Source organism: Rhagoletis pomonella, unplaced genomic scaffold (genome assembly GCF_013731165.1).
Source record: "Rhagoletis pomonella isolate Grant_MI unplaced genomic scaffold, Rhpom_1.0 Rhpom_scaffold_00013, whole genome shotgun sequence".
NCBI classification, from domain to species: domain Eukaryota; kingdom Metazoa; phylum Arthropoda; class Insecta; order Diptera; family Tephritidae; genus Rhagoletis; species Rhagoletis pomonella.
This window is the reverse complement of record NW_023458567.1, coordinates 9,509,254-9,525,767: the sequence shown is the minus strand read 5'-3', so window position 1 is coordinate 9,525,767 and position 16,514 is coordinate 9,509,254. Positions and strand designations below refer to the sequence as shown.

The following is a 16,514-nucleotide window of genomic DNA, read 5'->3' as shown; positions in this document are numbered from 1 at the left end:
TTTTTGTTAGCGGCTTTACACAATTCTACGGGTAAAATCAAACAGCAGATGTGTATTTTGGAGCTTGTACACACACTCGTAGTAAATTTACGCACACCACAGCAGCTATATTACGCTCTAAAAAGTCCGAAATTTAAGCAAACTATTCGTTGAATAATCGAGCATTAGCAAGGAAATTTACACAATTTTTTTTTTAGAGTGTACTTTTTGGAATAATAACTGTCGATAGTAAAGTGAATGCGGACGCGTGAATGCACTCACCGGTTTGACGACAGAAGATATTTCGTCTTGTCATTGTTATATTCCCACACGCTTTAATAATAATAAATTGGCGCTTACACTAGTATGTTACTGTTTGGCCGAGCTTCTCCCCGATTTGTGCCGCGCGCATACACTCGGAGGTTTACAATTTTTTTATTTTCATTTACTTGTTTGGTATCGAATGTTTCGGTGAAGCGCTACCCATTTCAAAGAAGATGATGATGTTGTTCGACGTCATTTTACTCAGGCAGTGATACCAAAATCAGATATCGCGACGTATGGGCAACTGCTTTCCACGACATCGACGGAAATTTTAAAATCAACGGAGAGATGATGTATATAGGTTGATCCTACTCGTGCGGGTCTTTTACAAGATATGTGGTATTTTGAATAAACGATTTATAGTGGATTTAATAGGTATAAAGCCCCACTTTCACGTAAGGCCCAATCAGTTCGTTGACGTTTGAGTCTTTCACACAAAATGCTTGATAAGAAATCATATGCAATATCGATAAGTAGATCCCGCGGTAGATAGCACATGTAACATTGTTGCTTTCTTGTGGATTGGACAGAGTAAATTGAATTGTGCATGCATCTTATGAGCTCCTCGCCGACGTACTTGACAAGCATACCACCTTCTCTAGCAGCTTTGCTAAGTTAAATCTATTTAACTCATAGCTGAAGACATAAGACATAACGATTGTTAATTAGTAAATAAAATATGTAGTCCACGAAACCAAATTTTTTTAACGATTTATCATTCAAATTGGGAGAAAAGTTTAAGTTGAAATATTCCAATTCTGATTTTAGCGAATCCCGAAAATAATTTCTCAAATCCATTTAATAAATATTAAATTTTTATTGCAAATTGCAAAACGTGTGCTGCAAACCAATTCATCCACACACCCTCTTTTTTTGGCGCTAGAGCTACGAATATTTGACTAGGTGTGAAAATATGTATGTGCCAATAATAACAAAATATCCAAAAATAATAACAATAACAAATATAATGTGGTTAGTTAGAGAGTACTTAAACGAGCGCATGGACAAACGAAAGGGGTGGCATGTTGACACACCTTCAAGCAAAAAGCAACAAACAAAGCCACAGGCAGGCAAACAAATATGAGTTGGTAAATACATACATAGAAAGGGGGTAAAGGAGTAACCCCTTAAGCAAAAGCAAATGCATATAAATACTTGTTTACAATTGCATGAATAATATATCAAAATATCATCACCCACGGCATACGCTCCGTGCGGCTGCTGGGCGTGAAGGCATGCGTTGCTTAACCACAAGTTTTGTGGGCGTGTTACCTTTGGTGCAATGAAAAATTTTAGATTTTTTTTTTAATTTATAAAGCTCTTACATTTTTCAACTATTAATACGAGTGTCTCCTTGTCTTATTTTGTTTCAGAAATTAGAGAAATACCTTTGAGCCACAATGGTGTACGACATGACCCATATGGTGCCAGCGCAAAGCATCTCCTTGGGCCGCTACTATCTGCATGATCTCAACGGCATGGCAGAGAATCACGATTACGTCTTGGATATTGATCGACGCTTTCAGGCGCGTATGGCTTGTGAGACAATGCCACAGGCATCACCACCACCACCGCCTACACCAGCACCGCGACGGCGTACAACACCAATAGCGCACTTGGATCCTTCCGAGTTGGTCGGTTTGACGCGTGAAGAGCGTCGTCGTCGGCGACGTGCAACACTAAAATATCGTACGGCCCATGCAACACGCGAACGTATACGTGTGGAAGCGTTCAATGTGAGCTTTGCTGAATTGCGAAAACTGCTACCCACTTTGCCGCCGGATAAGAAGTTATCGAAAATCGAAATACTCAAGCTGGCTATATGCTATATAGCATACTTGAATCATGTGTTGGAGACGCCATAAGCGGCATAGCACTATTTGATGGGGATATATTTTATTTTAAGCGTAGGTTAATTTTAATTTTACTTTAACTATAATTTAAGCTGCAATGTGATACTGTTTAATTTTAAATGAGTACTCTAAATAACAGTAAAATTAATATATGTATGTATGTATAACTTTAATATTTTACATATTTTAAAATCTTCGTAATAAAAGTCGTCTACTCCACATTACATAAACATAACCTTTACTCACTTTGTTAGTATTTTTTGTATTGCCTTACTATTTATTTATGTAACAACACCATGTATTTAGTTGCTGGCCTCAGCTGTCGCTACACAAGTTTTCACTTTTCTCATACATTTACCGCCGTTGGGCACCTGCGCCTTGGATGCTGCAGTCCCATCCCCATGAACGTACAAATAAATGTTTGCAGAGCTCGCATAGCAAATAGCAGAAAAAGAGAAAAGCCAATTGGGGAGTAGCAGAAGAATGATGGGCGCATAACCAAACAAAACCAAATACCATTAAATACAGTGTGTTTCAAATGACTGTTTTCTTGTAGGGATAACTCATGATAGCGTGTTTTTAACCAGGGATCGGGAACGCGTTCGGGTTTTGGTTTAGTTCTGCATAAGAACAAAATGTAATGTCAAGAACGTTCCCACAAAAGAACCAAACGGGAACAAAAGTATTGAGGGCAGTTTTAGCGGGAACAAAATGATAATAAAAGGTTCGGGAACGTTTCCGTAAAGAACCAAACGCGAACAAAAATCTCGGAAACGTTTGAAAGAAGAACAGAATGAGAACGAAACTTTCGGAAAAACTTTCAATGAGAACAAAATGAGAACGAAAGTAACGCGAATGCTTTCAAGGAGGATCAAATAGGAACGTTCGCCAGCGTTCTGCTAGAGAACAAAATGAGGACAAAAGTTTTGAGAACTTAACGTTCGGAATGTGTATTGGCTTGAAAATCGTTTCAGTGAGAAGCATGATTGTTATGTAATTCTAGGCCAGAGGAAAGCTGGATAATTTTGACTACCAGATCGTTTATCAATAGAGTGAACTATCCATTTGGAACAATTTGTAATTTTCTCTGCAATAAAAGTTCGTGTCTTAAGTCTTTCGTTGACTTAGTTTGCATAATTATCCTTGAGTTCTTTTTTGATTAATTTTTATATTCAAACATTTCAAACTAATGGACGCCAGTGAGAAAAATTTTGTTATCGCTTTCATTCTTCGCAAATAGTTCATAGAAGATTTGTTCCCGTTCGTTCTTTGTCAGTTCCCAACTGCTTCTTCGAGAAGAAGTTCTTTAGACTTTTGTTGTCCTTGCTTTTTTCTCTTAGAAATGTTCCCGAAAGTATTGTTCGCATTTTGTTCTCTTTCGAAACGTTCCACAGGTTTTGTTCTTATATAATTCCCGTTGAGAAGGTTCTCTACAGTTTTGTTCCCTTCTTCGTTCTTGTGAAAACATTCCCGAAGACTTTGTTCTCATTTCGGTTTTGGTTTTTAAGCATTCTTGTTAACAAAACTACGAGAACGACAATTAGTTTCGATCGTGCCTTTTGTTCTCGGTCTCTTAGATCATTTTGTGAACTCTTTGGTTCATGGAATTTGCAAAGTGTTCGATACTTCAGATAACTTCCAGGTATCTGGAAACACATCTCAATGAGCGCGTGATTTGAAGCATTATTAGAATTTAAGTGCGCTCTGTGCGCATTGCACAAAAAAACGTGACACTGCCATATGCGCCAATCAGCCTGTTAAGAGGCGAATGCAAGATATCAACGAGCGGATGGTGTAAATGTCTAAGGCCCACTTTCAGCGAACTTATTGGGACTTATAAGGCCTAGTAAATCTCCAAAAAAAAACGGGATATTCAACATCTTAGAAATAAATTCTTTCGACAAACGATTTCAAAGGAAAAGAAGTGGCCTATAGGCATCCCCGCAATTTTATGTGGCTGTGTAAAATTACGTTGAGCAATATCAACAGCTCCTTCGGAATCGGGAAACACCTGACTGAACCGTTTTATGCCAAGCGAGTATTCAAACAGGGCGTCTATATATACCACGAATTCATTAGTCTTATAACTGAGAAGATAAAAAGGCCGCAGAACTGAGTCGGTCAGGGATGATTGTCTTTAAAAGCAAAACGAATAAATCTGGAGATGAATGACAACTAGACGAAGTAGTATCTTCTCTCACCACGTCCCTACTGGCAGTTATAATTTTAAAAAATTAGAGAACTTTGTTTATTTGGGAGCCTCGAAATTTAATGAAAAACGATTCAAAAATAAAGTCCTCTCGCGTCGTACAAAAACCACATCTTGCATCCTAGCTTGTGGTGCAGGTTAGGTAAAGTGGCAGCCCCGTGTAACCGGAGCTCACTTAGATAATTTGATATTGTCCTTAGTGATACCACAATTTTGAACTTCACCTTAAATTTTATCGATAAAATACCGCGACCCGATTATGTGTGGCTATTTAGGGCGTGAGAACCAAAGTACTTCAACCTTAGCCTCGCAAACGCTGGGCACCTAAGAAGGTCGTGTTGAGGTGATTCCACCTCGTCATCTTCCAGGAAACTGCGACATACGGTATCCGGTAGTATGTTCAGCCTAACTGCGTAAATACCGATTGGACATTGACCCGTTAAAACCCCCACCAGAAGTGAGAGCTATGGCTTTGTGAGTGTGAGGAGTGCCTTCGACCGCCCCCGGTCCTTCCTCGGCCAGAAGGGCCTTGCCTATAGCCGTTTGGCTATAAGAATATACACTCACTTCCCTGACTTTAATAGCACTCCTGAGCAGTGAATCCACCGCCTCCTTGATAGCAGCCACTTCCGCCTGTAATACACTGCAAAAGTCCGGGAGCCTGAACTGGTGATGTTAAGCTCTCGACAGAAGAGCCCACCATCAACCTTGCCCTCCATGTCAACCAGCCTTTCCAACGTTTTCAGGGGAAACGATAAGAGAATGATTGGCCTAAAGTCCTTGCGGACAACATGGGAGCTCCTTCCGGCCTTCGGGATGAACACCACCTTGACGATACTCCAACCCCTGGGAATATACTCGTATCTTACGTAGCTCTCGTATATTGTGGCCAACCAACGGCACGACACCTCCGCAAGTTTTTGCAGCTGTGCTGGTATGATGCCAACGGGTCCTGGGGTTTGAACGAGTTGATCGCCCACGTCAGACGGCAGTCATCCAGAAGTTCGGAAAAACAGCGCAGTCTCCACGAACTTCTCTTAAGGAAATTTCCTTCGGGCGAGGAATGGAAGGAAAGTGAGTATCCTAGAGCAAGCTAAGTGACTCCTCGCTACTCATAAATAAATAAATAAATAAATAAATAAATTTGGAGGATTGTAGTGCGCGACAATGACAAAATCCGATGAAGCGGCACTTGGAGTATTTGGGAGTAATAGTCTTCGAAATCACTAGACGAAGCTGCCCAATTATCTAGTGCTTAACTTAAGGCAGCTAAGAAATAACTTCCAATGTCGCAAGAACACTATTTATATAGCAACTGACAACAAGTGATTTCTACTTGGATGCCAGTATCGAAATGGCATTAACAAATGCGCAATGAAAGCTATGTGGCTCTTGGACACTACAGAAGGCATCTCCTCGAGTTTACGGACAAGATCCAGCAATACCTTGGACATTCATTGTATGTGACGTTTTGCAGACTGGTCTTAAATCGCATTTATAGACAAGCATTGTAAATTCACTATTTCTTGGTCTTTGAATACCGTAATCGAGTATCAATCAAGAGCTTCAGCTAACTTAAATATTTACTATTTTCTATGTAGTTTCAAGTTTCTTCGAGTTTCAGGGAATATCCTAACTACATAAAGCTTACTCCGAAAGTTCAATGTCGTCCACAAACATTCCAGCAAACATGCATTTGCAGCCAGGGTCATGGCAACCTCATTTATTTGCTCACACCTTTTGAGAAACCGCGACTTCCTGCACGTTGTCCTGGTATTCTATCAATTGTTTTTCCCTATTATACATACAATTTAAAGTGGAAATTAGTGAGCAAACAAACTGCATTTAGTGTAAAGAAATTTGTTTAGCAACTCTAGAGCAAGTGAGAAAAAAAAACAATAATAAAAAAAGCAAAACAAATGACGAAAATTTGTCAATAAAAAATTTGATTAGGAAAAAAAATTCAGACGCACATACATAGCAGCAAAGTTTAAGTAAAATAAATTAGTTTTAATTTTTCTAACCACCCCTTACGGTGCAACACATTCATACCAACCTACATACAAAATGGCGTATCATTTTAGTGCTAATCAGGTATTTTCGTTTGATTTAAAATAAGTGAAATTGGGCGAAAAAGTGGTTAATATGTAAATATGTATATATGTATGTACATATGTAATGGGAAGCGAAGTTTCCTTAAAATATCCACATACATACAGTGACGAGCAAAACTGTAACATGGAGTAATACCTTTTCTTTCAGCTGTCGCTATCTTTCCAAGTTCTAACGACATTCATACTGTTGTTCTGTATTTTTATTGGTACATCTTTGCTTCCTCTGTCATAACGATTTGAAGTCAATTCAACAACATTAAAGAAACCAGCAGACAAAAATGTAAATTAAGGCATATGTTACAGTTTTGCACTCATGTATTTTTAATAACTTTTTGACAATTTTCACAAAAAAAAAGAATTATTAACACAATGTTCAGTATGGTTTTGCTTTATTTAGTTTCTGGTTGCAATTTGGCATACCTAATGTGCATGTCTGTAAAAATTCTGGAGGTATAGCCTCCCATATATCCTTGGTTTGCTTTCACAGCTCACGTACTCCATTGGACGGACTTGGATACTTAGTAAGATGCGCTTTTAGTTGATTTCGCAAATTCTCGATGAGATTCATGTCATGTCGGATTGTGGAGGTCATTTCAAATTAGCAAATTTCTGCTTTTGTTCCAGTCTTTGCGAACATGTGCAGCGTGTTTTGGTTGCTTTTTCAGCAGAAACTCTAATTTTTTCGACTACATCTTGCAAATTTTGTTGAAATATGAACAGATACTGTTCCTTACGCATAATACGTACAAACGGATCAACAACATTTTTTAAATACAACCCCAAACTAATATTGACCGACCACTGTGATTCACAGTTTGCCGTACATGATGCGCTTAGGCTTAATTTGGGCCTTTGTTCCAATACCATGCCCGGCCATCTGCTTAAAAGCTATTAATTTAGTCTTGTCAGACCACATAAGCCTCAATTAAATCTTAAAAATGTGTTTTTTATTGCGTTATGTAAGGCCTAACATATCCCAATAGGCAACGGTCCGGTTTTCGCGCGATGCAGCAAAACGCTGCCCCACTCTCGCATGTATTTTGATCAAATTTGCTTTTTTCTTCTTTTATGATCCATTTTGCTCAATTTGGCAACTTTTCGCCTCACTATCTACTGATTTGCATTCAATTTTAATACCTTAAGCGCTTCTGTAGTAGTGCCTGCAGCGTTACTTGCTACTAAGTTCACAAGATATCGGACTGTAATATATTTTGACAGACTTCCTTTGTCCTTAGTAACACTTTAGGCTATATTTTTTCTCAGTCTTAACATTTTCATGTGGCAAACTCCACATTTTTTTGCCACTTTCCCTACGGTCCCGCCTTTTCGCAGTAAATCTATTATTTACATTTATGTTTCCTGATTAACCATATTATTTATTGGTGATCACTTCTTGAATAAATTACAATACAGAAAAAAGTCATCTGACTTCCAACTAAGCAAAAGATAACTGTAAAATGCAAAACTGAGAATAAGTGCAAAACTGTAACATTTGCCTTAACTTTCATTTTTGTCTCCAGGTTTTTTTATTGTTGTTGGATTGACCTCAAATCGTTATGAGAGCGGGAGTAGGGATGTACCAATAAGAATATAGAACAAAAGTGCGAAAGTCGTTAGAACTATGAAAGATAGCGGTGGCTGAAATAAAAAGTGTTACATCATGTTACAGTTTTGCTCGTCACTGTATGTGCCCAGTGGATGCAGACGAATTTTGAAAATTAAAAATACCAACACGTCAAAGGAAATTCTTTAGTAACCACCGTTGCTTGGGAGTTGTTGATTCTCTGTTGAACTTTAGCCCTGGTCAGCATTTTCGGAAGTTATCATAGACTGCTTATATGCTTTGAATTCCGATCATGTTGGCGGCACTGTGTGAAATTTCTTTTGGCATGAAGAAAAGTAGTTTCCATATCTTCAAGTGGAATAGATCATTACTAAAATATTTCCGCAACTTGCAATTTTAACAGTCTGCGTATAATGAATTAATCCTTACTAGCATTACCTACCTCAAAATAGAACTTACGTTTTACTTTCACGAAAAAAAAATTTCGCGAAATAACAAATGTCACGAAAATAATAGAATTCCTTTATGAATATTTAAATAAGTACGTGAGTAGCTCGTGACATACATACATACATATGTACATTGTTAATAGTTTTGCAAATACCTTGCAATAAAAACTTTGGACAATTTCTTAAAAGTACTAGTTTTGGGTTTGGTCTTGAAACTGGCCCAAATAGGAGTATTTTGACTTTCTAACTTTACGAAAGATCGAACCGATTTCTGATTGCTATGCTCTATTTTTTTTGTCGCCTCCATGTTCTGTAGGCGGTAAACTAATCTTGTGTGCCAATTGAGACTTCAACAATCAGTAGTGGTATTTTTACCGTCAATTGTCATTTCAACGTCACAGACAACCCAAAGGCGACCAGTTTTTTTGTGGCTTTCTTCCGCGCGCCAGATTGCATATGTTGATATACATATGTACATATGTATGTATGTACATATTTACATGCATGATTTTTTGACAAAAGTAGGCTAACAGACAGTGCTATAAATAGCTGTAAGCAAAAAACAGGGTGATACAAATTTTTTCACCGATACAAATAAGATGTTGACAATATTTTTTTATTTATTTAATTAAAATGGTGTATTAATTTACATACGAAGCTTAACTTTAAACTTGTTGTTGTTTACACAGCTGGTCCCATTCTAATGTAGTTTAAATCCGATCATTGGATCATGTAGAGATTAACGGTAATCTTAAATTTTTGTATTAGAATTGAAGTCGGTTTGGTTTTTTTTTTGCTTAAAAATTACTTGATATTTTATATTTTCGTTTTGTTTTTATTTAATTTAATTTTTTTATTTTACTTTTTATTTTAATTTTAATTTAATTTGTTTTTTTTTGCGTTTTCCCTTCGTTCAAAGGTCAGGAATAAGGCAAGCATTTTTCCCCAAGAAGTTTTCCGCTTATTAAGAAATTTGGTGCAAAACTTATTTTTTCTAATTTGCTTAATTTTTACTTCGATTTTTTTAGTATAAGATTTAAAAAATAGACATTAATAAAGAAAAAATTTTTTAAGAAAGGGTAATTTTCAGAAAAAACATCTGGAAAGGTATAATTTGTAGAAAAAAGGTATTTACAGAAAGAAAGCTATTGAAGGACGGTAATTAAAATAAATTTGGAGAAAAAATGTTTAAAAAAAAATATAATTAATAATAATAGAATTAAAAAATATTTCTTAGTAGCTATATTTTCAACAAAAGCAGAATAGAACTACATACATACTTATATACTGAACACAAGAATAAAAGCTTTATGGAGATCAAATTTTAGAGGAAAACAATTTTAGACAATTGAATTTAAAAAAACTGTTGTTTCTTTATAATTGATTAGGAATACTCATAATTTTTTTATCGGCTACAAAAAACAAATCGCAATCGTCTTATACATTTTTTTTATAGGCTCACAGTCCAGAAAGGGTTAATTCAATTTCAAAAAATTTTTTTTATTTATTTCTTTTAGTTTGTTTTGTTCTATTTTATTTTATGTAATTTAATATTTTATTGTACTTTATTTTATTATATTTTATTTTATCGTTTAATTTAGTATAATTTTTATTATTACATATTTTTTTTGTTTTATTTTGTAACTTTTATTTTGTTTATATTTATTTGAAGGGTCATTCCATTGTGGCTGGTGTGACATTTTACTCCATCATGTGATCAATTATGAATTAGAACCATGTCTCATACAACAGCAAAAGATAGTTCTTACGATAACTAATGTATGCAATGCATTAAAAAATACCAAACGGTTTCTTAATTATGTATATGTAAGTTAAAAGTGATCTTAATGTTTTTAACTTTGTATGGAAATTGGCAGAAAATAAAAAATCACTTTCCATTTAAATGCTGGTGAAACCAGCGGTTAATTTGTAAAATGTGTATGATCTATACACTTTCGTTTTCCAGAAAAATTACATTGATATAATCTTAATAGAAGAAATACTAAAAAACATTTAAAGTTTTGACTGGTGTAAAGTAATTATGTATGAAGTAAAAGTTTCCAAAGACAAAACTGACCGATACTTTTTATTTTTTAATATTTTTCAACAGATTAATGAAATGTAGTAAATTTAAGAATTTTTATTTCTTTTTATTTGACTTAATTTTTTTAATTTTATGTTATTTTATTTGCATTTTTTGCATCATAATTTTTTATGGTCCCTGTTTGTGGATTACGTTTAAAGTATTTTTTTTTTTTGCAAAAAAATAGACAATTTATGTATATTTGTACATAGTTACGAATTTGCTTAACAACGCGCAGTTTTATTAGCATTACTATGTATAAAACACAAACACCTACACACATACATATGTAAATACATATCCTTCGTTTTTGCGCATCAAAACAGAGTTTAATGACATCCTTTTTCCCACACATAACCTAACTCCGGTTGTACATAGACCCACTGCAGGAAGTGAAAAAATGCAGTGCGAATTTAAACGTCCGTACGATAACGGCGCCGCCACACGGGAGCGATAATACATCCGCAGCATTAGTGTTGTGATATCAAAGATACGAGAGTTGAGGCAATTAATTGATTAGACATTACACTAATTTACTTACAATTGATTGGACATCTGTTTTATTTTTCTGCAACTCCACGTGTATATTCATAAAAGTGTAAGCGTGTGCAGACTTTTGGCAAAAATACAAAAATAAAATTGTTAAAAAAAGATAAAGAAAACAGGAAAAAATTGTGATAGTGCAGATTGGCGTGAAATTAGTTGCAAGTAAGTTGTACACATCCTTTTTTATTTGAAAAATCTTTTCGGAAGCTTGTATGCTACATACCACCTTAAGCTTCAATCTGCTTTGACGTGCATGTGCTAGTACAATTGCACTAGTCCTTGCGCCCTTCTCCCCTCTAGGTCTGTGGCTACACACACGTGCACGCCGCGCTGACTTTACCTTCAACTGTCTGTTAGCCTTTTGTTCTGTTCAACAATTTTTTAATTCCTGTTTGGGGTGTAATGATGCTGTCAAGGGGGGTGTGACGACACCCTTCCGCATTTGATCATTGTTGCAATTTTCGGCAGTGCACGCGGGCGGGTGTAGCTTCTTGACTACATAATCCACGCATAAAATGTGATAAATGACACCCTCGGGTATGCATATAAAAATCATCGATATGTGCGTGCTTTGGCAGTGATAGTGGTGCACAGTGTTGAATGGTGATTGGAAATGGTGTAGGCAGAAAATAAATTTTTTAAAGCATTTTTCACTTTGCAAGTAGAAAAATTTGTGGTTGAGAATTATAAAAATTTAGGACGGGAGTTTCATATAATTTTAGGATGACGCTTTTACTTTTTTCCTACAAAGTAAAGGCCCTGCATATATATGGTTTGCTCAAACATCAAAGCGTAGGCTTTCTTAATGAGTATCGATCGTGTACAAGCGTAATTTATGTTCACCCCACGACTAACTATGAATAGTTCGGAATCTTTAGCAGTATTTGAATTATATGGGAGCACTTGTGATAAACTCCCGATTTATACATTGTAAGCTTCAATAAATTAATTGATATTTCATCTACCTAAAATTTGGCAATAAAGGGTCAGTGAAATTGTAGGGGTAACAGACACCTGTAAGTAGACTACCGATATAAATTACAGAAAGCCAGTAAAACAGCTCATCACGTAATAGCCATACCTTTTACTAACAGTGCCCTTAAATTCAGCGAGTTACTTTGAAATAGATAGGTGATATCTTTTGCTCAAAGTCCAGTTCCTTTCAGAATTTGATTGAAAAAAATACTACCTAACTGTACCTTGACGAAAATTTGCAGGAGTACCCATACTAATTTGAGGAGTACACTTGGGGACCTCTTTTATTGTCGTCAGAATATCAGATTGCTAAGGCAGTGAACCAACCCTCGTGCATCGTACGAATTCATAATAGGGGGTAAGGTTGTTTTTAATAAATTATTTCATTCATTATGTTCCAAAGCTGTGTGAAGAAAAAGTTCACTGCAGTCCTTTGCACCCTAATTGATATGAATTCGAAGCTTCTTAGGGTTTCCACGCACTCAAAAAGCTAGTTTAGTGTCGGCTGCGTTCAAATTCGGCTTTGCTTCCTTACACACGAAGTATTTTTAGGCGTTACGAGCTTTTTAGGCTTTCAGCTCTTTATTCAGCTATGAGTTTGTTACACCTCTAAAGGCAGTGTCACATCATTGGGCATTTGCCCAAAATTTGGTTCAAATTTTATCCCAATCGTGTGAATTCACAAATATTTTTCTTTATTCCAATCACGAAAAACAATTTTTTCAAAAGTTTCAATAGAAGTTCGCTGTATTGTACCAATCGTGTGACTACAAAAAAATTGTCTTCCCATTTTTTTCGTTTTGCACCAATAGCTGAATATAAAAAATTTACAAATGTAGGTACAAATCGTGTGACACTGCCTCTAAGATTTTGTCATGCGCTTAATCAACTTCACACCACTGTTCTTACCGACACTTTACTACCACATACCTCTCTTTACAGCTCAAGCAGCATACAAGCTACTGTTGCTATAGTATTCCCTTCCCATTGCAAAAATGCGAGGCGTTAGGCCATGCAAAAAGATATTTTTTTTTTTGCATTTGCTAATTGAGTTTAAAATCAATTTGTATTTAACACTTGAACCAATGACACTTGTGCAAGAATATATACAGTTGAAAAATTCGACATAAAAGTAGTAATCGAACAAGTTATCTTCCTTGCCTACTTAAGCCATTTGACGCAGATTAACCCAACACGACAATTCCTCCAACAAATTTCATCAATCCACGTTGTATCACCATACTTTTCTATACAAGTTGCATTATTGTTGCCAGCTAAGTCGATGTAATTGCCGTGTAAATTTAATTACAATAACACTGTGTGAAGTATGTTGTATGATTTTTTTCGCCTGCACGTGCCGTTGCTTGTGGTTTCATACCATTTACTACTCAACACAGCCTCCTTGGCCATCAAAGCGCGAGTTTTGTGTTGGTTATGCTCAATCATTGCTGGTGTTGACAAGTGGCAACTGGCAACTGGCCGTTGGCGGTGTATGCCCACCAGAAATTCCCATTGCGTATGTTTCCAGTAGAGAGCGGTCGAAAATTTGTCAACTTTTTCTACATTTGCATATGTTGATTGAAAATGTTTTGATGGTACGGCCCGCTTTTTTGAGGGAGATGGAAAAATGCGAAATTTTCACACGACTCATCGCTTTTTGGGTGGAGTTAAAGGCAGACCAAAGTAAAACAGGTTTTTTAGTTGTCGTTGTTGTTGTAGCAGCATAAAAGTTTCCCAAAGAGTTTTTGGGGAGTGTTGCTGGAGTGACAGTCCTTGGCCAGATATAAATCTGGGTCGTTCCGGTTACGTAGACCCGACTGTCGTCTGACACCCTGCAATCATGTTGGTAGATCGCTCCTTGAAACTTTACTTCAACTCCCAATCTAAATTATTGTACCTGATGCGAAGACTTCATTTTTAATTGAAGGGAGAGATTTCTCTAAGATCTTAGTCGCTGTCATCTCGAATACATAATTAAAAACTGAAAAAAGCAAGATGACTTCTTCAGTATTTCCTCGAAACGAGCTCAGGAGCTAGACAAACTTCCTAAAAATACAGGGTGCAAGAGTAACTTTCAAAGAATTTCTCCTTCCCTCCAAGCAAGTATCTTTTACAAGATATATTGCCCTGCCTCGTTATGTAAGGAATACCAAATAAAAATTACATAGTGGACTGCACGAACATTATGGAGGCGTAAGTAAGACGACCGCCGTGGTCGAGGGGATATAGGTGCGCACTACCACACGGCAGGACAAAGGTTCCATTCCTGGTCCGACCAATGTGGAATTTTGGCTTGTTTTATAAAAGCGGCCGCACCTTCGGCGATGGGATTTTTCGAGAGAAAAAGTTTCTCAACATCCAGGAACACATCACAAATTGGAGCACAAGTTCGGTCAAGCATTTAAACACATAAAAATATAAAATACGTGATCCACTTTAGCATACTCTTCGGTGAAAAGATTCGCGGCACGCAGCTTGGCTGTCACTGCAGACCCTGATTTTGTGTTCGCACCACCCTTCGCCAATTATCCAGTCTGTCACATTTCGTTTTGCATAGACTGCCGATTGAAGGACCGTCGCCATTGCACACAACGCAGTAAAGCATCTGAAAGTACCGTCCATATTTCATCCATCTCCGGTACTATTTTCAGTCTTGGAGTTGTCGGTATAGAAAGTTTACACCAAGCTTCCCAAGAGACTGACTGGATCTTACCATTGCTGACTTGTTGGAAATCTAACGATGTACTTTCCTCCAAAGAAGACACCAGTTCTCAGTTTGTCATTAGCTGCCAAAAACAAAGGGTATTGCTCTGACAAAATTCTAAACATCTCCATGTGCCCGGAACCCTGATCGTTGTGCCGCAATCCGGAAAAGTGCAGTCGACATATCGTTTTCATTGCCACCTCTTGGATCGCTAAATCCAAAGGTGGCAAATCCATCAAAGCATTAAGAGCCGGCACTGACTTTGTACTCATGTCGCCGTAATGCCTGTACACACGCTACTTTGTAACCCGTTTAACATAGAAACCGTAGTTTTGACCCCGGCTCTACGCCACCATAGGTTGATAGGGAGTCCACTAGCAAACACCACAGATCCCTGAGGACATGATACAAGGGCTACGTCACCCACAGTCAGCAATATTCTAGATAACATGAAGTGAATCCATCTTATGAGCACATAGTTCAATTGTGTACTCAACTGCTTCCAGCCCTACTTCGATCTTGGTTAAAAGGTCAGGTTGAGCTGTTTCACAGTACTTTCCACTTTGGTATGCAACTTGACGAAAACTAAGGATGCTGTTCACCAAAACCCTTGATCTTACATACATATGTAGTTTTCGACAGAGGATGTCAGACCGATTGGCCTGAATCTAATCTTCCTTTCCTGGTTTGGGAATGAAGCCTATCTACCGTGACTTTCCTCCCAAGAGTGGGAACCTGGCCAAATAAAAGATAGGCCCTAAAAACTCTTATTAGAGCACATATAAGTCTGTATCTTCCACACTTTGGCATTTTCGGATACACAGCATCTGGGTCCGATGACTTAAAGCTGTCAAAAGAGGCTAAACAAAATCTCACAGATTCTTTAGTCACCATCCGTGAGGCTACGTGCCAGTTTAGTGTGATGGCTCTTCCCGTCGCGCTGTCCTCCTTCCTATATCTGCCTGTGACAGGAATTAACCTGCACTTTGATGTTGGAGATATGACTGACCTGTCTGCGACACCAAATAGTTTAGAATTCAGGAAAATCGAAAAAAAACACAGTAAATGCTTTCCAAGACCAACTCTTCCAACAGCGTTTCTAACTTTTATCCACCAAAATTAATATTTTCCAATTGGATTTAGTGGTGATAAATGACATAGCCGATTAGCTGTAGAAACTATCCAGTTTTTCATCTTGCACTTGTTAAAAAAAAGAAAATGTTTACAAATGTTTAAGCTCCTGTTGTTTTTTAGAAAAGCAAACAAGGATTATAACGGTATTAGGCGAATAAATTTCGAAATCTCTGTATACATATGTCATATAAAAATTACACCATGTAATTGCCGTCTATGCCAATTGAGAAAGAGAGGGGAGTGCTTGCTGCGCTATCAGACTGATATAATGCATCATGCATGTATGTACATTAGACTGCATCACTCCCCATACAAAAAAAAAAAATCGGTACTGTTTTTCCATTGGAATTATAAAACATATTATATTTTAAGACGTCCACCAAAATACTTCGGAAAAATATTAAGATTTAAGTGAGCTGGACCAATTTGAAAATACCTCTAAAAATGGAGTTTTTTATGAATAAAAATAGTTTCTTAAATATTTTTTTTTAAGTCCCCTCAAATGACAAAACGGTTTAAGCTTAAAAAATTTGCCTAAAAATATTTAAAAAAATTAAAAAAATATTTGAACGGAATCGTA

General features: G+C 36.8%; 1 protein-coding gene across 1 annotated transcript; it reads left to right on the top strand.

Moving 5' to 3' along the window:
* Positions 1–1,681: 1,681 nt before the first annotated feature.
* On the top strand, positions 1,682–2,246 carry LOC118748228 (helix-loop-helix protein 1; the record flags this gene model as incomplete). The annotated part of the gene is given in 1 exon segment (XM_036482603.1): positions 1,682–2,246. A coding segment is annotated over 1 exon segment (465 nt). The 3' UTR covers positions 2,169–2,246.
* Between the last annotated feature and the right edge of the window lie 14,268 nt (positions 2,247–16,514).